Source organism: Lepidochelys kempii, chromosome 23 (genome assembly GCF_965140285.1).
Source record: "Lepidochelys kempii isolate rLepKem1 chromosome 23, rLepKem1.hap1, whole genome shotgun sequence".
NCBI classification, from domain to species: Eukaryota; Metazoa; Chordata; order Testudines; family Cheloniidae; genus Lepidochelys; species Lepidochelys kempii.
This window is the reverse complement of record NC_136402.1, coordinates 15,183,738-15,208,194: the sequence shown is the minus strand read 5'-3', so window position 1 is coordinate 15,208,194 and position 24,457 is coordinate 15,183,738. Positions and strand designations below refer to the sequence as shown.

Here is a 24,457-nt window from a genome sequence, read left to right as displayed (position 1 = left end):
AGGGGAAGTGTGAAGAAGGGGTGGGGCCTCGTCCCAACCAATCGGCTACAGGCGCAGTGGGGGGTGTGAGGCCAGCTTGGACCAATCAGTGCTTTGTGGGCCGGGAGGGGGGGGGCTGACTACAGTGCACCAATGAGAGAAGAGGGAGGGGGGAGGTTGGATAGGAACCAATTGGTTAAAGCTGGGGGGAGTGGGGAGTCGCCAATAGGCCAATCAGGGCACGAGGGCGGCCACAGTGTTCTCCAATCAGAAAAGAGCGAACTGCGGAGGGTTTGGCCAGACTAATCCAATCAGAAAGCGAGGGCCGGACTAGGGTCCGCCAATGAGAATTCAGAGCGGGAGGTGGGTCTGGAACGCGCCAATCAGGGAGATACCGGGGCGTGCCAATCAGCGCACCGGCAGGGCGCTGACCCGGAAGCGGAAGCGGCGCCGTGCAGTACGGACCTGAGGCGGGACCATGAACATCCTGCCCAAGAAGTCGTGGCACGTGCGGAACAAGGACAATGTAGCCCGCGTGCGGCGGGACGAGGCGCAGGCGCAGGACGAGCAGCGACAGCGGGAGGCTCGGGCCCTGCTGGCCGAACAGGAGGCGAGTTACCGGGCATGCGCAGACGGCAACGCGGGTGTAGCGAGTGCGCATGCGTAACAATGGGAGCGCGTCCTACACCATGTGACGGGGGCACGGAATGAACCATTGTCAAATTGGGGGTGAAATGTGGGTTGAACCATTTCCAAATCGGGGGAAAGCAAAAGGGAGCTGGGCTGAACCATTTCTAAATGGGGGGGAGGAGGCGGAGAGCGCTGGGATTTACTATTTTCAAATGGGGGAGGGGAAGAAAAAGAAATGGTAGTTAGGTGACCCACAACAGGGGGGAAGTAGAGCAGAAGGGAACTGGGGTGAACCATTTCCAAAGGGAGGAAAGGAGAGTTGGGCTGAACCATTTCCAAAGGGGGAGAGAAGGGAGCCGGGCTGAACCATTTCCAAAGGGGTGGAATCAGAGAAGGGAGCTGGGCTGAACCATTTCCAAAGTTGGGGAAAAGGGTGCAGGGCTGAACATTTCCAAAGTAGGGAGGGAAGCAGAGAAATGAGCTGGGCTGAACCATTTCCAAAGCGGGTAGTTTTCTAACCCCACCTGCCCCCGTGGGGTGGCTGGTATGGCACATGCTGCACTGTTACCATCACCATGCCCTCGCCCCAGATGAAATGAGTTTCTTAGGCCTCAGCCTGATGCCATGCTGCCCTCGCCCCACCCCATCGCCCCCCAGCACAGAGCCCACGGGCTGCCCTGGCTCCTGCCACCTGCGTCAGAGCCGGCCCCACAACCAGCCCCCGTCTCCCCCTGCAGGCGCGGACCGAGTTCCTGAGGAAGAAGGCTCGGGTGTCTGCCCTGCCAGGACCCGATGGCGGCTCGGCGCTGGCCCCGAGTGGCGAGGAGCCGCGCCATGTTGACCTCTTCCGGGACCTGGAGGAGGGCAAGGGCTCCAAGACTGGGAACAAGGAGTATGAGGAGGAGAAACGCAGGGAAAAGGTGTGTGTGTGGGGGGTGTGAGTTTGAATTTGGAGAGGGGGGGGGGCACCTGCATTCCTTGGGCATGGTAAGCCCCCCCCCCAGCTTGAATCATAGAATCATAGAATATCAGGGTTGGAAGGGACCCCAGAAGGTCATCTAGTCCAACCCCCTGGGTTGCTTGCTGGGGTTAGGTTGCCCCTACGTTGGTGCACTGATGGGAGGGGGCTGGTGCAGGGGGGTGGGGTATCTACCGCCCCCCCTGTTACAGGAGATGGGGTACAGCCAAGCCTCAGATCCTGGCATCTCGGCGTAGAAGGGACAAGGGTGGGGATTCACACACCCCTGTTGGAGGAGGCTATGTACAGAATTGGGGGTTCCCCCTCAACACATGCAGGTGCTCTGACACCTTTTATAGCTCAGCTGCCCTGCAGGCTGGGTCCCCTCTCAAGCTCTCTCCCCACTCCCATGAGCTGCCCCGCGGCTCCTGTACCCATAAGGCAAAAACCTCCCCCCGTGCCCTCTTCTACGATCAGTCCCGCCCTCTCCCCCACTTCTTCAAGGTGATTCAGTTCAGCACGCTCCCCTCCCTGCTTTGCCCCAACCAGGAGCGGCAGGAGAAGGCTATCGGGCTGCTGACCTATCTGGGGCAGAGTGCGGCCGAGGCCCAGACCAGCCGGCCGTGGTACCAGGAAGCCCCCAACCGCAGCCGCGAGGCAGCCACGGTGACCACGCAGGAGCAGCTGAAGGGCAGACTGGACCCCCTGCGGGAGATGGAGAGGCACCTGCGCAAGAAGAAAGGGGAGGGGAAGAAGCGCAAGAAGGAGAAGGAGAAGCCAGCAGGCGAGAAGAAAGCAGTGGGGTGAGCTGAATGTGGGGCAGGGCTAGAGAGCAGCGCTGGATGGGAGTCAGGGACTACAAGTCCCAGCATCCACTGCTCCAGCCTGTTTCCTATGCACAGGGATCACAAGTCCCCAGCATGCAATGTCCCAGTCCACAAGGACTACAATTACCAGCTTGCAATTTACTTCCTTTGTTCTCAGCTGCACGGGTGTGGGTGTGTTACTGAAACTATGAGTCTCAGCATGTACTTGTTCCTGGGCAGTAGCCTGGCTTACTTGTCCCAGCATGCATCACCTCCCCCTAGGAGGGACGATTGCATCCTGGGAGTTGTAGTCCTCCTGGAACACACATCTAGAGACCACCTGGCGCAGGGTTGTAGGAACTCAATGGTTCCCTTCTGCTTGTCCTTGCAGCTCTGCCCCCCTCTCCCTGGAGCAGCTGCGGCGGGAGCGGCTGCAGCGGGAGCAGGCCGAGCGAGCCAGGACCGAAGCCCTGTTGGCTGGGCGGCTGCGGGAGCCCCAGCGTGGGGAGGAGGAGGAGGAGCCGGATGACAGGAAACGCCGCTACAACTCCCAGTTCAACCCGCAGCTGGCACGCAGGCCCCGCAGCTGGGACGAGAGGGAGCAGCACTGAGCCCTCCCAGTGCCCCCTGAAAACAGCAGGCCCTGGGCACAGACACTCCTGTACCAGGGGTCACACGGCACGTGGAACAGGGACATTGGCATCACAGCAAGGCAGCCAGCGCGTGGTATCACTCTGCAGACTTGGGGGAGGGGGGGCGGGATGACACCGAGTGCTGTCCTCTCTGCCACCCTCCTGGCCATGAAGGTTGGCATGGGGGTCATACTCGGGGAGCCACAACCCTCCTTGCTCTCATAGGAGGGTGCTGGCTGCCCCACTGGGGCCCCAGGCTGGACACTCACCTCTTAGTGCCTGGCGTTATTAGCAGCAGCGGGTACCAGGGGTTATCTGAATGCCCCACAAGGCAGGGGCTTATCTGCTAATAAAAGGCATCTGTCTTCGCTCACTCACGCACAGGAGCGGGGAAAGCTTGGATAGGAGCAAGCCCAGAAGGGGAAACCCAGTCCCAGACTTCTGGGTTCCAGCTGCGTGCTGGGAGTCAGGACAGCTGGGTTTTATCCCTGGCTTGGGGAGCAGGAGCCAGTGGGTTCAGTGGGGGCAGGGAGGCCCAGCCCCTTGTCAGAGTGGAGTTGAGTGGAGGGGACTCCTGAGTTTGCCAGCTGGCTCTTTGGGGGGAAGATATCAGGACTCCAGAGTTATAATTTCCACTTCTGCCTCTGATTTCTTCTATACCTCAACAGCTCCCCCCCACAGTGCTCACTGTACCTCGGCTGCTGGGGAGGCCCAGCCCTTTAGCCATGGCGATGAAAAGCACCTGCTGCGGGGTGTGCCTGCCCCTCTGCTGAACCCCCACCCAGGCCCCACTGGAATCATTCGCGACTCACACCTGGCTGGTAGGGCCCAGCTCCCAGCAGAGGATTGTGGCTGGTCTCCTTGTGCAGGGCAAATGCACAAGGCCAGCTCCCTGTGCCTTCCACAGGGCCCTTATCTGACGTGGGAAACTGAGGCATGGACAGTCCAGTCTCTTCTGGGGTTCCTTATGGGGTGGGGGTGTCTGTCTCTCCCTCACCAACCAGCCTGCAGCAGGGGGGATGGTTGCATCAGCCCCATTGCTAGGCCATGCCCACCCCACAGAAGGACTTTCCCAGCAGGCATTGGGGTTACCAATGCCAGGTGGGAGGGGGGGCTCCAGGGAGAGGGGTGGGGGGCTTTTAAACCTAAAGCAGAGCAGGCAGCAGGGAAGATCCTGCTCTGGGCCTGAGGGCAGGGAGGGGCGGAGCTTGACCCCAGAGCCAGGCAAGGTCCCCCATGGAACATACCACCCATCAGCTCCTGCAGAGGGGGCTGCATCTCCTCCCCCTGAATATACCATGCAGTCACCTCCTGCAGTGGGCTGGGGATCCCCCATCCCAGCCACTCACTGTCTGGGCGGGGGGCGGCGAAAGAGCTGGCTGGGACTCTGGCACATAGTCATGTGAAATCTCCCCCTCCCCACTCCACTCACCAAGATATTTTCAGCATAAAGTGACACCAAAATAAGGTCTGGGATGAGTGAGTGAGTGTGTGTGTGTGTGTGGGGGCACTAGATCCACAAGGAAAAAATGGCACAGGACTAGGGGAGGGGCAGACTGCTGGCTCCTAGCCCCCGTTGCACTAACCACCCCACTCCCCTCCCCGAGCCAGGGAGAGAACCCAGGAGTCCTGGCTCTCAGCCCCCTTCGCTCTAACCACCCAACTCCCCTTCCCTCCCCAAGCTAGGGACAGAACCCAGGAGTCCTGGCTCTGCGTCTCTAAGCTAACCCCACAGCAAGGACTGTATCTCATTCCTGCCCCCCGCCCTTACCTCTCCGATGCTGTCCACGGCGCAGAAAGCTGCCAGTTGCCGGTGACCTCCCCCCCATTTCTTGCGTGAGAAGACATCATATAAAACTATTTATTCATAAATATTTTCCAAAATGAAAATAGGGTTACGAAAAATATTTTAAACACCCGGCCCTCAGCGGCTGCATAGCACCTCGGGAGAAGGGGGGAAAGCAATCAGAAAAACAGCCTCCCCTTTTGAATTCCTGTCCGTCCCTCCCCCAAGGAAAACCCAGCCGATCTGCTCTGGGGCTGGATCTCATGGGAGTGGGGAGGAGACGAAAAATGGGAGGGGGAGAACTGAGGGGGAGGTGGGGTTTGGGCCCCCCCGGAGGAATTTGTGTGTGTGTGGGGGGGGTAACAATAATTCTGCTGGATTTTTTGCTGCTTTAATTTTTTTTTTTTTTAAAAAAAGCCAAATGATTTCATTCCCCTCCTGCAACACTCCTCCAAGATCATCTTTGTTCACTTTTTTTTTGGCCTGCGCATGTCCCTCTGCCCGCCCCCCCCCCCGCCAACACTCACCCAGGAAGGGGGGCTGGGGAATGGCTGAGTCCCCTCCCTTCACAGCCACAGCCCCCCCACCCATGTCTTTTAAAACTGCATGCATTTAAAGGGTTCAGATGGCCGGAGGGGGCCCCCGCCTGGGGGGGGTTGGGTGGGGGAGGTGGAATGGAGGTGGGGGAGGTGAGCTTGGCCTCTCCTTCCCTCCCCCACACCCCAATGTCTCGCCCGCGTGACTCTGGAAGGCTGGCGCCCCCTGGGGGGTGAGCAGGCGTCACTGCAGGTCACGGTCTTCTAGATACCGGTACTCGAAAGTGAACCCTTCCTTCTTCCGCTGGCCCCATTTCTCATAGTCGAAGTAGATGTACGTGCCCTGAGGGGGGAACATGGGGGGGAGGCATCAGCGGATGGGCAGAGCCTACGGTGCTGCATGTACCACTGCCTGATTTCGGGCCTGCACACGCAGGGCTGTTCTGGAGTGCGGTACATGCAGGTTTGTTATTGTAGGGTCTCCCCCTGGGTGCTAGGGCTGAGAGGGCTGGCTTTGATATGGAGGAGTCTGCTGTGGGGAGCGGAGTGACTTGCGATAGCAGGGTCTCGGACTGAATCCCTTCCCCCATGGTAGTGGCCCCACCCCAGAGGTGGCTGCATTGCCCTGTGGGGCAGCAGCCCGGAGGGGGTCCCGGAGGGAGGGGGAGGCACTCACCTGCTCAAACTCATCCGTGATGGTCTTGGGCTCCTCGTGCCGCTGGAACCACATCATGTACTTGGTGTGGAATCGCCACGACTGCTTCTTCAGGGCTTTGGCCGCCAGGTACTGCGCCTTGGTACCCTGGAGAGAGAACCAGGTGCGTCACACCGCTGGCCAGTGGGGGGCAGCACTTGGGGCAGCTGGGAGCCTCCCACGGGGCTGGGGGGCAGCTGGGACACCCCGCCACCATGGGGCCTGGGTTGGGGGGGGGGAGCAGATGGCATGTGCCACTGGCTCGGGGGTAGCTGGGCACGTACCATTGGACCGGGGAGAAATGGGGAGTGACTTGGCCTGTACCACTGACACAGGAGGCAACTGGGACCAGACCACAGGACCTGGGGGCATGGCTGAGCCCATACCACCAGCGTGGGGGTGGGCAATGGCTTGGTAAGTACCAAAGGCAGCAGGGGAGAAGGGGAATGTACCATTAGCTCTTCTTTTGGGGGAGGCAGACTAGCTACATAAAGACTAGCTACATTGCAAATAGAGCGATAGCACCATTCAGCATGTACCAAATGCTCTGGGCATGGGGGGGGGAACTATTGACATACACACCCCTTGTCCCCTGTTGTATGTCTCATGTACCAACCACAGGGATGGTCAAGGGGGACTGTACCATCAGCACCTGTGGGGAGGATCCCCTCCCACATACCAGAGGCAGGTGGAGTGAGTGAGAGAGAGAGAGAGAGGGGGGGGGGGGATCTTGGCACCTGCCAATGGCAGGGAAGGGAAATGTACCATTCACACCTGCAGGGAGGGGAGTTCCCCTTGCACATACCAACTGCAGGTGGCCAAGGAGGGGTGTGAGGTACCAATGGGGGAGGGGGAGGGATGGAGCATACCATCCACACCTGCAGGGAGGGGAGTGTCAGGTGGCCGATGCGCAAAGCCAGCAGTGGTGGGGGGGGGGGCACGTTGGCAGCAGTCACCCACCTCGCCCCTCCTGCCCGAGGGAAAGGCGGCAGCGGCGGCCAGACAGGGCGGGACTATAGAGCGCTCTAGCCTGCAGAGGGGGCCCTTCTGTACCTCCAGATAGTAGAAGATGAAGAAGAGCGTCTCCGTCGAGAGCCGCTGGTAGAACTCCACGGTGTCCGAGTGCAGTGGAGGCATCTGGTGGTGGTAAGGGGGGGTCGGGCAGGGGTTCCGGGGCAGGTACTGCCTGCGGGGGTGGGGGGAGGGGATTAGACAGCCTGATGGGTGGGGGAGCAGCACAGTGTCTACTGGGAACAGAACAGAGCAGTCCTGGCTCCCAATCCCCTCCCCACTGTCCCCCGAGGCTGGAGATACAATCCAGCTGTCCTGGCTCCCAGCCCTCCCCGCTCTAACCACTAGCCCCCACTCCCCTGCCAGAGCTGGGGAGATAACCCAGCTGTCCCAACTCCCACCCACATCCCCCCGGATCTAACCACTAGACCCTACTCCCTGCTCAAAGGCAAGGACTGAATCCAGGAGTCCTGTTCTCTCCAAGCCCCCAACATCCTAGGGACTGTGCCTTACCGGATCCTCTCAGAGTCCGAGGGGTGAGGCATGTGATGCCAGGCTGCCTCCTCCATGGCCTGCTGGTAGAGCTGCTCCTTGGTGAGGGGCACCGGTCCCAGGGGGCAGACCCCCAGGGAGAGAGGGATGTTCACCTCCGACAGCTGGATAGGCGGCTGGCTGGAGGCCGGCTGCGAGGTCGTACTACTAATTAAAATGTCTGCTGGGGGGACAGACAACAGACAGCCTGTTAGATTCCTCAGAGAGTGTTGGGAGCACAAAGCTTTAAAACCAGTTTATGCAACAATCCCTCGCCCGGTGCTGAGATGCAGCCACCTCTCGGGTGGGACGCAGGGGCTGGTCCTACAGAGACCCCCTCATCTGGAACTCTGCGTGCTTCACACTGCAGTCAGCTGTGCTGGGACACCATGTGCATGGGTGGAATCCCTTCCTGTGCTCCAGCGAGGCCCAAAAGCCTGAGAGCCTGCTGAAGATTGAACCCAGGAGTCCTGGCTCCCAGTCCCCCCCGCTCTAACCACTAGACCCCACTCCCCCCCCAGGGCTGGGGAGAGAACCCAGGAATCCTCACCCCTTTCAGCCAGGTGGAGAGATGGCACTGGGTCCTCTATACTGGATCCAATGGCTGCTCGCTCTGCCATGGATTTCAAGCTGCTCAGGGGCTCGGGCGCCTGGAAGTGACAGACAGGGTGGGTGGAAGGGAGTCCTGTGGCTGTGCCCTCCCATCCCCCGAGGTGCCCCCCCCCATCCCCCACACGGACGGGGCAGGCTCACCTTGATTTCTGGCGTGGAGCTGAACTGGGGTGGCCCGTTGAGCAGTGGCTGGCTCGGCTTGGCTTCGGAGAAGGACGGGGTCGGGGAGCTTGGGGTATTCACCGTCATGGGGACTAGCAGGCCAGAGCTGGCACTGGGGGGCGCAGGGGCTCCGCTGGGGCTCTTTCCTGGGGGAGAGGAGAGAGCGTCAGTGAGTGGCTGGTGGGGCTGTGGGGGGCGCAGCCGCCAGGCGGGTACTCACGCAGCGCTGCTGGGTGGGTTGTGGGCCACTGGCTGGCTGGGGAGCGCTGGCCCGCTGCTGCCGAGAACGGAGTCCGATGTGCTGTCAGCCACCACGGAGCTGTAACCTGAGGGCGGAGATGCAGCTCAGGGTGTGGGGGGCAGGGTAGGAGAGCACCCCATTGTTTAGAGCACCCCATGGCCGAGTTTGAAAAGTCCTAGGCAATCAGGCCAATGAGACACCCCCCTTCCCAACCAGGTTCAGAACCCAGGAATCCTGCTTCCCAGCCTCTCCACCTCAACCACGAGACCCCACTCCCCTGCCTCAGCTGGGGACAGAAGCCAGGAGTCCTGGCTCCCAGCCGCCGCTCTAACCACTAGATCCCACTCCCACCCTCCAGAGCCTGGCAACAGACCAGGGACTCGTTCTCTGTGCTGACCCTTGAACCGTGCCTCCTCCCGGCACTCACTGGTGGCCCCGTTCTGCTTGCTGGCGTTCTGCTGGGCGCTGGGAGGCCGGGGCTGCGAGGCGTTGGCACCGGGGGGCGGGGGCGCGACGGCCTGGGCGTAGGGGGTGGGGGTGCTGGGCGTGTGGCCGGCGACTGGGACGGCCTTGGCCCCACCGCTCCCGCTGCTGTTGGACACGGCTCCGTTGCTGCTGGAGCCCGGGCCGTTGCCCAGCGAGGAAGAGGTGCTGGAGCTGCTGCCCAGCTGGTAGCTGGGTGTGACGGCCGGTGAGGGCGGGGGGTGGTTGTTGTGGACGCTTTTCGAACCGTTCTTCGCGGGAGACTGTGGACAGACAAGGATTAGTCCTGCTCCCCCCCCGCCCCAGAGCCGTCAATGGAATCCAAGAGTCCTGGCTCCCAGCCCCCCTGCTCTAACCACTAGACCCCATTCCCCTCCCAGAGCTGGGAGAGAACCCAGGAGTCCTGGCTCCCAGCTCCCCCCCGCTCTAACCACTAGCCCTCACTCCCTGCCCCAGAGCCATCAATGGAACCCAAGAGTCTTGGCTCCTGGACCACACCCCGCTTTAATCACTAGATCCCACTCCCTCCACAGCTCTGCGGGGGGAATCTAGGAGTCCTGGCTCCCGGTATCCATGTGCTCCCACCCCTGGATAAGGCAGGCAGACTTGCTGAGCAGGCAGGACCCTACCCAGGGCCGTGGCAGAGCCGGGCTCCACACCCCACTCTGCCACAGTGGGCCAGGGCAACCCTGGGCGAGGCAGTGAGCCTCTGCCCCAGCTCTACAAGCGTTACGTGCTATGGTGAGGGACCTGGCCCCGCTGCTGCCCAAACACACTGGGCCAAAGCATCAGGAAGCATGGAACTCGCTGCTGCAAGATGGCACTGGCTGGTCCCCAGCGGCACCGAGCCTGCCGTGCGAGGGACGCGCCGGGAGCCTGCACAACGTCTCAGCGCTGATGGGCCCCACACCAGCAGCTGAGAGCCACGGGCACTGCCCTCTCTGTGCAACCGAGCCAGGCTTGGGGGTGTGTGTGTCTCTCTGTCCGGTTTGCTGTCTGTGAGCGTTTGAGAGTGCTCTGCCCCCGAGGCCCTTTCTCTGCTCCCCCACCTGTGTGGGGCTGTGGCGGGGAACTCACTTGGACCCCCCACTGCTGATCTCTCCCTGCACCTGAGTCCCCGCTCAGAGGCACATTGCTCCCCACAGCCCCCTCACTCTGACCCCTCCCCCCAAGCTCCATGGGCCCCCCACTCTGAGCCCGCCCCATCTGTGTCACCATAGCCCCGCATTCTGACTCCAATAGCCGCCACATTATTAGCCCAGCCCACCTTAGCCTCACAGCCCCCCAAGTCCCCGTATCTCCCCCATTCTGACCCCACCTGAGTCCCCACAGCCCCCCCACTGAGACCCCTCCCCACTGCCCCCCACTGACTCCTCCCCACCTGAGCCCCACAGCCCCCCCACTGAGACCCCCATAGCCCCCACTCTGAGACCCCATAGTCCCCACAGCCCCCCCACTCTGAGCCCTCCCCACCTGAGCCCCACAGCCCCCTCACTGAGTCCCCATATCTCCCCCATTCTGACCCCACCTGAGTCCCCACAGCCCCCCACTCTGAGCCCTCCTCACCTGAGCCCCACAGCCCCCCCACTGAGACCCCCATAGGCTCCACCTGAGCCCCACAGCCCCCACTCTGACCCCTCCACAACTGAGCCCCATAGCCCACAACTGAGCCCCACAGCCCCCCACTCTGACCCCTCCCCACCTGAGCCCCACAGCCCCCCAACTCTGACCCCTACTCACCTGAGCCCCACAGCCCCCCTGCTGAGTCCCCATATCTCCCCCATTCTGCCCCTCCCCACCTGAGCCCCATAGCCCCCACCATGAGTCCCCACAGCCCCACTCATAGAGCCCCGTGACCTCCCACTCTGACCCCAGAAGCTGAGCCCCGCCCCACTCTGACCACACCCCACTCGAGCTCCCCAGCTCACTGCAGGTGGGTAGCCTGGCCCCACGGCAGCCATCCCAGCAGCCTCCCAGGGCCAGCCCAGGCCACGGCGGCCCCGCCCTGCGCCTCACTGGAAGGAGGCTGGGAGAGGGCGGGGCTAAGAGCCCATGTGATCCCAGCCCCCCAACAAGGAGCAGGAGGGGGCGGGGCTAAGGCAGCCCCACCCACTCGCAGCTCAAGTGGCTGGGGCGGCCATGTTCCCAGGCTTCCCCACGAAGTCCTCACCAAACCCTGTATTAGACCCGCCCCCCAGCCGAGGGAACCCAGGAGTCTTGGCTCCCAGCGACCCCCCCCCAGCTCTAACCACTCACCCCCCAGAGCAGGGGAGAGAACCCAGGAGTCCTGGGTCCCAGCCGCGCTCCCCTCCCCTCCGAGAGCCGGAGAGAACCCAGGAGTCCTGGCTTCCAGCTCCCTGCTCTAACCCACTCGCCCCCACTCCCTTCCCAGAGCCGGGGATAGAACCCAGGAGTCCTGGTGAAATCCCCAAGCTCCGATCAGTAGCCAACACCCCACCCCACCCCACCCCCCAGCATAAGGGCAGGCGCCCGCCAAGTCACTCACCTGACTGACCTCGCTGTCTGTCGACCGCCCCCTCTTCTTGTCATCTTCCGAATTCTCCTGGGGGTGGGGGGGACAGTCAGTGCTCGCCCTGCCACTCCCTGTGGAGATGGGGGGACCAGCCCTGCCGCGGGGCAGCCAGCACACGACACACTGATGTCTCCCTCGTTATTGGGGTCACTCTGCCGGTTGACTCTGTCCTACCCATGGCACTGAAGGCCTGGTGTGGCTGGGCCATGGTCACTGTTATCGGGGGCACATGCACTGGACATCGCTGCCATGAGGCAGTGCCCCTTTGTTCTCACCCCTAGTTCCCTCCTCCCATTTCCCTAAGCCAGGAGAGCCCAGGTGTCCTGGTTCCCAGCCCCTCCCCGCCCCCCCCCCCCGCTCTAACTACTAGATTCCACTCCTCTCTAACAGCCACGATAGAACCAGGGGGTCCTGACTCCCAGCCCCCCCACTCTAACCACTAGACTCCGCTCCCCTCCCAGAGCCAGGAGAGAACCCAGATGTCCTGGCTCCCCGCCCCCCTCACTAGGTAATGCTGCCTTCCTTAAGGGACACTGACCCAGCACCCCTACCGCTGGGTTACCCTGGCTGTCTGGGAGCCTGCCTGCGCAGGCCTCCGACTGTCCCACTTTGCACAGGGCTGGGCGACGGATCCCGCTGGGGCAGGACTCGAGCGGCAGGGCTGTGCCAGGTGGGGGCGGGGCTCCTTACCGCCGTGCCGTTGGCAGGGCTGGGCGGGATGGGCGAGCTGGAAGTGGTGGACGTGGGAGTGCTGCTGGACTGGTTGAAGATCTCGTCCTCCAGGTGGCTGTGGCTGGGCGGGGAGGTGGCTACCAGAGCCTGCGCTGGAAGGGGGCGGGGAGCAGAACAAGACGCAGTTAGGCAGCCGGGCTGGGAGTCAAAGATGCCGGCATCCCGCCCTGCGCCTGCATCCGGTCTGCCCTGCTTTCCCGGGGAGAAAACCGGAGATCTGTTCCAACCAGAGTTCTCCCAGGCCACGTACCCAGGGAGCTGAGATCTCCCAGCTGTGGTCTTGTCGCCCTGCTTGCCCGGGGGGACGCTTTGGATGGAGGGTAGCGTTCCAATTCAGGAACGGACGGGAGCAATTTCTTCTAAACTCTCTGTAAACACCAATGGCCTGAACACACTTTGGAGAAAACTGTTCTGGGATAAAACCCCAACGCCTCTAGCCAGGTGATTAACAGGCTGCAAAGCGCCACGGCTCCACCTCCCCAGCTCCTCCAGACGTAATCCAGGAAAAGCCGAAGAGGAACATTTCCAGGCCTTTCCAGAAAGATGCAAGGAAATGAAACACGCTGTTGCTGGATTCGGGGGCCTCACAAAACCACACTTGGGGCAATTGGAACCGCGGGGGCTCCTGGCTTCTGCAGAGAGAATCTCTCCTTTGATCGATCTAAAGGCAAAGCCCTATAGTAGCCCTGGCTCCTGGGGGAATCTGCGCCAGGATTTCTGAGCAGTGGCCCCCTCCTTGTGCCCCCTTGACAGCCAAGGCGTGCCCTCCCCAGCGATCGCACAAGGGATTGCGGGGGCGGGAGGGGAATGAGACACGGAGAGCAGGAAGGCGCGAGCGAAATCGGCTGAAGACACACAGTCTTTGGGGGCAGCGTGACTCCAGAGGAGTGGTGCTTTCCACAGGCAGGACGGGATGACCTGCAGGACCCGAGTCATAGAAATGGGATGAGATTTAACCATACAAATTGCACGGGCCCTCCTCCCCCGACTATTTCAGCTGTAAGACAGGGACGGTTCCCCCGGTTGCTGCAGCTGGGACACGGTTGTGAAAAAAGCCAGCGAGACCTCGGGAGGCATCTGCAGCAAGGCGAGGGGAGCCTGGATTCCACTGGGAAGCCCTCAGCCAACCCTCCTCACGGCAGGGCGGGCGGTTCGGCTAAGCGAGGGGGTCCCTTCCCGGTCTGGGTTACCTCTGGGTTTGGCTGCTCCAATCCCCGCTCTGGTTCTGGGGTCCCTAACCCAAGCAGGACGCCGATCAGCTGGAGAGGGCCCAGCGACCAGCCAGGCGGATGCTGAAGCGGTTGGAAAAACCTGCCCTCCCGCGAGAGACCTGATCAGCGGAACACAGACGGTGACCGGGGGCGGGGAACTCGACCCCTGTCTCTGCCCCGCGGGAGCCGGGACACTTACGAATGTCTTCTAAGTCGAGGTCATCGTAGAGAAACTCGTTCTCCTCGAAGTCGGGGTCCTGCGAGGAGTCCACGTAATACTCCACGTCGTCCTTGATCTTGCGGATCGAGTCCACCTGGATGGAGTCATTGTCCAGCATGCGCAGGATGGTCTCCAGCATGCGGATGTGGTATCGGTGCTTTTCGATGTGCCGCTTCAGCCCCTCGATCCGGTCCTGCTTCTGCGGGGAAGGGGCATGGGCAGATGGACACACGCCGAGAAACGGCCCCCTCTGCCCACACCCCGCCTCTCCAGCCACAGCGCACAGCACCCCTTCACTAGCCCCCACTCCCTGCCCAGAGCCAGGAGAGAACCCGGGAGTCCTGGCTCCCTGCCCCCTCCCCCCTCTAACCACTAGCCTCCACTCCCCTCGCAGTGCCGGGGATAGAACCCAGGAGTCCTAGCTCCCCGCACTCTTGCCCCCCGCCACGGTGCCACCCCACACATCCTCCCTGTGTCCCAGGCAGGCAGTGACTCACATCCTTGTCCCCCTTCTTCTTGCGTGTCTGCACAGAGAGTGACTCCACCTCGCTCTCAAACTGATCCACCTGCATGTTCAGCGTGTCGATGGTGTTCTGGGGGGGGAAGGGGGGAGAGCCGCACACTGTCATCCCCAGTGCAGTCCCCAGGGGCTCCCACACGCCAGCTGCTGCCAGCCCGCAACCCCCCCGAGACACTTGGCAGCCGCTCCCCACCACTACCTGGGGCCTTCCCTGGTGCTTCCTCACTGAAGATCGCAGGCCAATATAAAGCCTCCAACTGCCCTGCAGAAAGGTGGTAATCCATACAGGGGCCCCGCGCCTGGTGCTGGGATGCGACCTCTTCTGGGGTGTGGTACAGGGGCTAGTTATCCAGGGAGCCCTCATGGGCACTGAGACACGAGCTCTCTGGGGTGGGGTGCCGAGGCTGTTCAGGACGAAGCGCCACACTGGGGCTTTGGGACCAGCAGTGACTGTGAAGGGAGAGCACCCCCACGAACCTCCCGCAGCATAGCGCCCCCTAAGGCTGCCCTGGAGACAGCAGGAGAGAGAGCCCTGTTTTTTCTCACAGCTTTGGCCTTGCCCCATGCCCCCATCAGACTGACCCCTGCTTAGCTGATCAGGAGACCCCTGCCCCCAGCCTCACCGTTAACCACTGGCCGACCTCTTCCTTCTCCTTCTGGGCAGGGTCGACTTTCTGCGCCAGGCCCAGCCCCTCCTTGGAGTAGGCTTTGGTCTTGGTCTCCCGCTCCACCACCTTGAACCGCTCCATTTGCTGGAACAGGAGAGAGGGAGGTGGGGGCGGGCTCAGTGTCTGGGGAAACAAGGGGGGGTGTCCCCCACCCCCACACAGGGGATCAAGAGACCCCAAGAGACATAGGGGCTCCCCCCACCCCAATCCTGTCCAGGGGCATGGCAAATATAGCCCTGGTTGGCCATGCCTGGCAGCCTCTCAGCTGCACCTGGCTCCCAGCCCCTCTCTGCTCTAACTACTAGACCCCCCTCCCCTCGCCAGACACAGAACCCCGGAATCCTAGCTCCCTGCCCCCACCGCTCTCCCGTGCCGCCTGCTGTCATTCAGGACCCAGCCTCATGCCCAAATGGCCCCAGTCCGGCCCTACCCCTTCCAGATCTGACTCCACCTGTCCCTGCCCTGCCAGCTGGCTGCCCTCTGTGATGTCACACTGCCCCATCAGCCAATCACAGCAGAGGGAGGAGTGGCTTATTGGAGAGGAGGGTGGGGCTCAGATGAGTGTGTGGGTGGATCCCCCCCTTCCCTGGAGTGGAAAGCACCCCCAGTGCCCATAGGGGAGGCATGATCCCAGCTGCTCTCACTCAGCCCCCGAGCTTTAAACCCTCTGTGTGCCGTTCTCTCCATGGCTGGGACTGCCCCGAACGGATCCCCATGGGGGCTGTGCTGGGAGAGAAGGGCCCAGAGCTGGGCACAGCTGCTCATGGGGGGGCTCCAGGATCCCAGAGACTGGGCCTGGGCATCACTGGAGGTGACCGATACACCGATCCCCTCGCAGTGCATGGAGACCTGCTGTCGGGGGTGTGGGTCGGGGACGCTGGCCCCACAGAGGCTGCCAAGAGGATTGCGCAATGGCTGTGCCAGGATGGGAGTGACACTACGCCACTGGCAGGGGGAGCTGAGCCCTGGTGCTGGGACATCTGGCGTGCAGGAGTCCTGGCTCCCAGCACCCTGCTCTAACCACTAGACCTCACTCCCCGCCCCAGAGCCAGGGAAAGAACAAAGGAGTCCTGGCTCCCAGCCCCCCCCCAAACTCCACTCCCCTCTCAGAGCTGGGGAGAGGACCCAGGAGTCCCGGCACTCCTCCAACTCCCCCACTGCTTCCTCCTGCGAGTGCAGAGTGGTTGAGCGCACAGGAGCCTTCTCAGTGCAGTGTTGCTAGGGCCGGCCCTACCAGGCCCGTGATCCACCAACCCCAGACACAGCCAGTCAGCACGACCCCCATGACGGTCGAGAAGCAGAGCACAAAAACCCCTTCCCCTGCTCTCACCCACCAGTCCCAGCAGATCAACTGGCCGGCCCTTCCCGCCATTTGCTTTCCCCCAGCGCCTGGAGACCTTCACCAGATCGAAGCATCTCTGCCCACGGAGGAAAAACCCGCCAGTTACAGCTCTGGATCGGGGGCAAAACTTCCTTCCTGACCCTGAGAGGCTGCCGCCCTGAAGCCTGGCCATTACCCCCTTTGGCCTCCTACCGTCTCAATGAGTTTCCGGTTGTCTATCAGCTGCCTCTTGTCCTTGATCTCATTTGAAGCTACCCACGTCTTGATCTGGTCCCTCAGCCTCTGCAGAGATGGGGTGAAGAGAGGGGAAGGGTCAGCAGAGAGACGGGCCCATAGCACCCACCCACCCGCCTCACTTAGACCCGTAGAGGCAACAGCCAACACTGCCTTGGTCTGGACGTGGGAGAGGTAACGAGGACACCCAGCCACTAAAAAGTCCCCCCTGCCCCCAATGAGCCCCCACCAGCTGGGAGGACGCCCTCTGCAGAGTGGGGTGAGAATCGCAAGCTCTGGTTTAACAGGGAGCACAAAGATCTCGCTGGACAATAAGGGGAGGTAGAAAGGCGAGACAAGGAGAGACTGGGGGTCACGAGGCCAGGGTTCTATTCCTGGTTGTGGAAGGGGAGTGGGCCTAGAGGTTAAAGCAGGGGGGAAGGGAGCCAGGAGTCCTGGGTTCTATCCCCAGCTCTGAGAAGGGAGTGGGGTCTAGTGGTTAAAGAAGGGGCTAGGAGCCAGGCTGGGTTCTCTCCCCAGCCCTGGGAGGGGAGTGGTGTCCCGTGGTTGAGAGCACAGGTGGCTGGGAGTCAGAACTCCAGCGGCGGGTGTTTTCCCGACAGCCACGGCTGAGACCACGTATCCCGAGGGCTCCAGCCGGACAGATGGCCGAAGTGCTGGGCCCTACCTGGAGCTTCTTGATCTCCTTCTTCAGGTCAGCTTCATACTTCTCCTTCTGGTTGGCGTTTGCTGCATTGTGGAGCTGCAGGCGAGAGACAATGGGTGAGACAGTGTGTAGGGGGATGGGACAGAGTGCCTTTGGCAGGCTGGGGGTGGCGCCCTGATCCGGTGTGGAATCAGTTGGGGGGCTACAACAGCCAGAGAGGAGGGTCTGGGGGGATCCAATGTGGGGTGAGGCCCAGAAGGCTGGGCTGCCCTATCCACAGTGAGATGTGGGGTGGGGGGAGGGGGCTGCCTGCTCTGGCGTGATGTAGGGTATGGGGGCAGGGACACAAATAGCTCTTGGGGTGGTGTGGGGGGCAGTGAGGCCGGGGGAGAGAAGAGAATTGATACAGGAGAGAAAAGCAGAAAAGTTTAGGGACAGGGAGAGAGCAACGTGGGGGAGGATGAGAGAGTAGAGCAGCAAGCCAGGGGCGGGGTGGGGGTGTTTGAGGCCGAAGGGGGAGCTCTTACCTTCTGCCAAATATCCTCAAACTGTTCCACCCCCTCGGAGACCTTCTTCAGACACCGATCGATCTCACCTGGAGGAGCAGAGGGGCGAGGGTCAGCCCCAACCTCCGACAGGGCTAATTACTGCCACCTGCCGCCCCCCCCACCCCCACTGAGCCCAGTGTGAGGTACAGGGGAGGGAGAAGGGACGGGCCTGAGGTCACACAATGAACCTCAAATAGAACTCAGGAGTCCTAGCTCCCAGACCTCCCCCAACCACCTCGCTCTAACCACTAGACTCTACTCCCCTCCCAGAGCCAGGGAGAGAACCCAGCAGTCCTGGCTCGCAGCCCCCTGACTCTAAATGCAGCCGTGACAAACTCCATCGCTCCAGCTCTCACAAAGCAGGGAACACACACGGGGGAAGGGGAAGAGGCCCCTCTCTTTGCCCACCCCCCCATACATGCCCCCAGCCATGCACCCCGGGAAAGGCGGGGGGCAGCCTGCAGGAGGAGCCGCCCTACCTTGCAATTTCCTCTTGTCAGCCATGTTTCGGTCACTGGCGGGGGGCTCTCCTCATGCTTCAGAAAGCTCCAACGCTGCAGGGGACAGCAAAAGAAGGTTACGGTAATGCACCCTCCCAACCCACTGGGAAGAGCCCCTGAGCCAGCCAGTCCCTGTCTTGGGGTCAGATGGGAGCCGGCACCCCCTACAGGGGAGAGGCCCCGGGCCTCTTTCCCCCCCACCTCAGTCAGCCAGTCTCTCATCATATTCTTTGATCAGTTGTGCCAAGACTGTTCATTCACATACCCCCAGCAGGGGGCAGCGCTGGGACACAGCCACATACCCACCCCAGCAGCAGGGGGCAGGGCAGCACACACCCACCCAGCCTTCAAGTCAAACCATGAAACAGCAGGTTTAGCGGGCCGGGCGGCTGGCCCAGAAGGGGCCCGGCTGACGGGACGCTGGCCGCGTGGCCCCTTGCCAGAGCATTGCTGCCGGTGGCCCTGAGGCTGGCTCCCCGGGGGTGTGGCGCAGAAGCTGCCAGCATGGGCCAGGGCTGGGGAGACAGGCAGGATTCAGGTGTGGCTGGGCGTTAACCCCGAAGCCGACCGCGCCTGGAGTCTGAGCGGAGCCAGCTCGGTTCTCAGCGACTCGGGACCGGCAACCCCGGGCCGGAGGACTGTGGGCGACGGGAGCGTGGGGAGGAGACCTCAGCCTATGTGTTCAGATGCCGCCTGGACCGGAGCTGGTTCAGCCACCGGGCTAGTCCGGATCCTGTTTGTTATTTCCTTGGAGGGGGCAGAGATGGTGCTTCCCTGGGCTGCTTCACACCGAAGGGCTGATTCTCAGGAGGGGCCGCCCTGGATTCTGTAGTGCAGCCCCCGGTGCGAATCAGGGCAGCTCAAGTGTATACTCCGGTCTCTGGGAGACAGAGAAAAGCCACAGCCAAGGATGCCCTGGCCAGGCCCCTGATCTGCTCCCTATGGGCTTTGGGGGGCAGGGAATAGCACCAGTGCAGTGTGCCCCAGCCACCCCTGATTCACCCCTTATGGGCCTGGGGTGGGAGGGGAGGGTAGAAAATAGCTCCAGTGAACTGTGCCCAGCCAGGCCCCTGATCTGCCCCCTCACCCCAGCAATGCACCACCCCAGGGAAAAGTGATTCGCAGGAGACTGTTTCCACCCCCTTTGTCCTCTCCAAGGGGTCTGGGCTTTACCGGCTAAGGGCTGTTTGCTCAGTTTCACTTCCTGGTTCCCCAGGAAGCAAACCGTAAGGGATGGGGAGGTCAGGTCATACGCCAAAGAACTTTCCCCCCTTAGGCATGGGGGGAACCCCCTTGCTTCCGAACAATATACTGGAGGCCTCAGGAAGCTGGCCATGTCCCTTTAATCTGCCCCCCCAAGAGGCCTAAGGGAGGATTCTCAGCCAGCTCCCCACAGCGATCATCTCGTCTGCCCCCCGGGGGTACACAGCCCAGCAGGATTGGCTAATTGCCACTGATGGAGAAGCCACACCCAGCCAACCCTTCCAGATGTTAATTACCCGCCCCCCCGCCCCCATTAAAAACCTGCCCCTTATTTCCAATCTGAACTGGCCAAGCTTCCCCTCCCAGCCAGTGGCCCTGGTAAGACCAGTGCCTACCAGCCCAGGGAGTCCCCAGGCAGCTGTTTGCTCCCCATGCGGGGGCTTGTAGGCAGGGAACTGTCACCCCTGAACCTTCTCTTTGTTCAGCTACACAGGCAGGGCTCTCCTGACCCTCTGTGACTGATCAACCCCTGGCTGGGATGGGGGACCCCAAGCTGCCCCCAGGATCCCAGCAGTCTCACCTCAGGGCCCCTCACTGTGCCCCCCACAATCCTATTAGCCCACATGACCCCAGTGTCTACTGAATAGCTGCCATGCCCCCCAAGTGCTTTGCGAGAGGCCAAAGGGCTCTGGCTTACCTAGAGGTGGCCTGGCTGTTTAGGGCCTGCAAGTGGGAGGCTCCTACACAGGTGAAAGAGGCACATGACTGGGAGGAAGGTTGAGAGCCCCTCCCCCCCCAGCCTGTGCTGAAGCATGGGATGATGGGAAAGGACTGGGGCTATAAAGACTCAGTGGCCGAAGACTGGGCTCTGGGGTGTAAGTGCCACACTTGGGGGAGGAGACCTGCAGCACGTGGTGGCCCCCTTTGTACAGGGCTTACAGAGAGAGGTGAGTGTCGCTAAGCCTGCTTTGCAGGTGGGGAAACTGAGGCACAAAATGGGGCTGTGATGTACCTTGGGTCACGCAGCAGGCTGGAGTAGAACCCGTGAGTTCATGCCAATTTCCTCCTGCTCTAACCACTAGACACCACTCCCCTCCCAGAGTTAGGGAGAGAACCCAAGAGTCCTGGCTCCCAGCCCCCACGCTCTAACCAATCGCCTACATTTTCTCCAGTTAAAACACATGTTGGCCATTACACACCAAGTAGTGTGAACTGATTTGATCATTTTAGATTCCAACCTGCCACCAATTGCTTAAGATAGTGAATTGGGCTTGTGGACTATGCCGGAAGGGGGGTGGTTGTGGGGAGCTGTCTGAATGGTACAGCGTGGGCACCTGCTTGGTTTTCTGTCGGATGAGTACGTGTCACTACTTTTCTTGTGAGACTGGCAATAAACACAATGATCTAGGGAGAACCCAAGCCCCCCATATCCTGCTAAACACCTCCGTGCCCCTGAAAAAATCATAGTGAGCGAGGGAGCAAAGGGAGTCTGTGGCTGAATGGGGCTCTCTGGCGTCCCAATCCCCTGCCTTGCCCACAAGCACCCCCCACAATCAGCTTGTAAAGCTCCCTGCCCTGTGAGGCAGCGACTGTCCTGTGTCCGTACAGGGCCTGGCACAGTGGGGGCCATGCTCTGTGACTGGCATGAGCAAAACCCATGATTAATCCCATAACTGTACAGCCAGAAACTAGGGGGAGTGGGAGTAAAGTGGTGCACCTGGAAATGACTTGGATCCTTCTGAGACTCGGCTATGTCAGGGTGAAAGGGACCTGCAGAGTAATTCCAATACAATTGAGCGACCTGGTCAATTTCCCCGTGGCCAGGCAAGCCCTGAAATTGATCAGATTGAGGCTGCCCCTTTAAATTTGGATCAAAACATTCTGGAAATCAGCAACTTGTTTTAATCCACCGGAAGATCAATGGACAAGCTTCCCCAAAGGGAAGTGTGCAGCTTTTAGAAGAGACTGTTGCCCAGCAATGTCTGAAAGCCAAAAAACCAGAGACTGTCCACAAACAAAAGCGATGGCTAAATCCATTTCTGAGCTGGTCCTGTCTCCTGTGGATCAACAGAGATGCAAAGGCCTGGGGATGCTACTGCTTCTGCTGATTACCTCCCCTGAGAAGACTGAGGAGCAGGGATCCCCAAATCAAATCCCCGGACACAGATGTGGACGGGAAGATTGGGCCTTATAAATTTTGTAAAGGTTGGGGAACGGGACACTTTCCCGCTCTGGGGGGCACGACTCTGATCTGGCCCCAGAGCAGGGGGGAATGGTTGGCTTAGGGTAGGGAACAGGACGAGGCCTTACCCTTCTAGGGGGCAGCAGCTCTGATCCGGCTGCAGGGCAGGGGTCTGGCCAGCTCTGGGGGGAGGAATGGGATAGGGGGCTTCACCTAAGGCAAATAGATTCTTTACCTGGCTAGTAGCAGTTGTGAGCAGTTGTCTGTTTTCCAACCCCCCCCCCCCCCGCCCGCAGCCGTGGCCCGGCTGTCTTGGTACCAGCTGGCACTAGGGCCCAGCTCTCTGGGGAGTGCGTGGAGGCAGAGCTGCTGGCAGAGAGGGACAATAGAAGGGTTTAGGGAGACATCCCATGGGCAGCATACCCACCAGGGATCATGGCCAGAGCCCTGCTGCCCCCCCCCACCCAGACCCCATCCATGCCCAGGGAGGGGGCTGTGCCCCCAGAGGGCATCCAGTAACCAGCCCTTTTGTGGAGTGGTGGGAAGAGAACCCAGGCGTCCTGCTGCCGGATCTACTGCTCTAGCCACTAGGCTGCCTGCCTGCCCCCTAAGTTGGGGGGGGGGGGACACCCAGGTGTCCTTGCTCCCGCTGCTAGCTCCCCGCCTGCGCTGAAACACCACACAACTGAATAAGGGGAGAAGGGGGACACGGGGGCCTCTCCCCCCCCGCACAACCCCTGCCCCCCTCATGCCCCCCTGTGCTCCCCCCCCCCCCGCAGCACTCGCCCCATGTCCCGCCCCGGGAGCCCGCTCGGCAGCTCACGGGGCTCCGGGAATAAAGGCTCCTCCCGCTTGACACCCCGCAGCCCCCGCACCGATCCCCCTTTCCCCTGGGGGCCTCCTGCAGCCGCTACAGCCCCCCGCGGCAGAGGGCCCCCGCGTGCGCCCTCCCCCTAGGGCGTCCCCGTACCCCCTCCCCCGGCCCCTCCCCCCGGGCCCCCCCTCACCGGAAGCTCCTGCGGGCCGGTCGGGCCCCGGGGATCGGTCCCCTCCCCCCCCGCTCGCGGGCCGACTGTCGCGATGCTGGCGCCGCTCAGCCGGGTCGCGACCCCCTCCCCCCCCCAACTCGCCGCCGCCGCCGCCGCCGCCTCTCGGGCTCCGCGGCATCCAAGATGGCGGCCGGCTGCCTCCGTCCGCCTCTCCGCCCCGGGGCAGGGCCCCGCCCCCCCGCCTGCACCCCATTGGGTTTGCCGCACGCCCCTTAAGTCACTTTGTTCTCCTATTGGCTACATTAGATATAGGCGGGGCAAGCCAGGGGACCCGCCTATCCCTTTATATGTCAATCAACGCCCAACTTCCTTCTTATTAGCCTCAGCACACATCCGTCAGCAATCCTCAGCGTTTATTGGCCGAGAAGGACGGAGTATAAAGGAGGCTCGCCCACATGAGAGAAGGAAGGAAGGGGCGACACCCGTCACAGCTCGGTCTCCCCCAGTGGTCGGGGGAGCCGCTCATGAAACCACTCTTGCAGCTGATTGGCTCCCAGCCCGGAGGCAGTGGATAGCTCGATCGCAACGATTAGTTGAAGTAGGGGAGGCGGGTTGATGGATTCGCCAGACACTGATTGGCTGAGACGATGGACGAAAGACCAATAGTTGTAGCGTGCAACGAGGAGGTGGACTTAAAACATATTGGTGATAGCTATTGCCCACTGAGGTTCTCACTCAAACCCCTAAGGCCCAATAGGATTGAAGACCACAGGAAGGGCCCGCCCCCTGGGTACTCAGGGCAATATTGCGTTATATGCCCCAGGCCTTAAAGGGCAGCTGGGCCCCAGCAGGGCCAGGGTGCAAAGTGACCCCACCGAGGCAGCAGGGGAAGGAGCATAGGAGAACCCTGGCCCCTGAGGGAATCCAACCAACAAGGGTAGGGGGAGCCTGGAGCAGCCTAGGCCTGAAGAACCCCCCAGCCCTAGGGCAGCAGTGTGTGTGTGGGGGGATCCAGCCCCTGGGAGGGGGGCTGGGGCAGCAGAATGTGGGGGTGGTGGAGTTTCCACACAGTGGGGACAGACCCTGTACCCAGGAGAGCACCCACCTGCAAGAGGACTGGATGATGGTGCTTAGGCTGGGACAGCTCCAGCCTGGTCCAGGGCCCACAGAACAAGACAGGGCCACTGCACCTACCCCCAAGAGGGCCTAGGCCTCAGTTGACTGGGGGAGGGGCTAACATCAAGGACCGATGCCCCTTCCCTGCCCTAAAGGGGGCCCCAGCCTGACTCCCATACCCCCTACTCTAACCAGTAGCCCCCACTCCTTTCCCAGAGCTAGGGGTAGGAGCCAGCCAGATGAATACCCGTTCCTGCACCCAGGTCATGGCAGCAAGGAGACGAGCAAATCAGAGCGATCCAGAAAAAGGTATAAGACAACAGAGAACAGCAGGTGCGGTGTGAGTCACCACCCTTATTTCCCCTGGCCCCGGTGAGGCCCTGTGGGCTAGTGCTCCGGCCCAGGGCTCCTGAGACCTGGTAGTCCCAGCTCAGCCACCCCAAGTGGCATCCACCCCTGGCCTCAGTTTCTCCTATTCTAGAGCTATTTAGACTAAGCTTTTTAGGTCAGGCACCCAGCCTGCTGGTTCACCCTCTTGGTCACTCTTGCTGCCACACTGGGGCCCCAATTTCAGTGACAGTGTTTAAGCACACCGTGCAAGGGGCCCCTCCATCGTAGTGACTGTTGAGCAGCATCCAGCGTTGTAGAGTCCAGCCGCTCTGGGAGGGGCTGCAGGGTCATTCATGCCATTAACATGTAGAGCTCCTAGCACAAAGGGACCTCATACCCCACCCGGAGCCCCCCAGCCGCTG

The 24,457-nt window shown here is 61.6% G+C and overlaps 2 protein-coding genes across 2 annotated transcripts; one reads left to right on the top strand and one right to left on the bottom strand.

Moving 5' to 3' along the window:
* The first annotated feature begins 412 nt into the window (after positions 1-412).
* Positions 413-6,241, top strand: LENG1 (leukocyte receptor cluster member 1). Its single transcript, XM_073322145.2, has 4 exons — positions 413-589; positions 1,347-1,529; positions 2,117-2,370; positions 2,765-6,241. Exons 1-4 carry the CDS (start codon positions 458-460, stop codon positions 2,982-2,984), a joined length of 789 nt encoding a protein of 262 aa, XP_073178246.1. The 5' UTR covers positions 413-457; the 3' UTR covers positions 2,985-6,241.
* CNOT3 (CCR4-NOT transcription complex subunit 3) lies at positions 4,853-22,763 on the bottom strand. Its single transcript, XM_078850179.1, is given in 17 exon segments — positions 4,853-5,670; positions 6,004-6,129; positions 7,075-7,207; positions 7,546-7,744; positions 8,114-8,213; positions 8,317-8,663; positions 9,006-9,324; positions 11,568-11,624; positions 12,285-12,418; positions 13,737-13,956; positions 14,255-14,350; positions 14,901-15,029; positions 16,480-16,569; positions 17,189-17,263; positions 17,695-17,762; positions 18,195-18,269; positions 22,608-22,763. Coding segments are annotated over 16 exon segments (2,217 nt in total). The 5' UTR covers positions 18,220-18,269; positions 22,608-22,763; the 3' UTR covers positions 4,853-5,571.
* Positions 22,764-24,457: the final 1,694 nt, after the last annotated feature.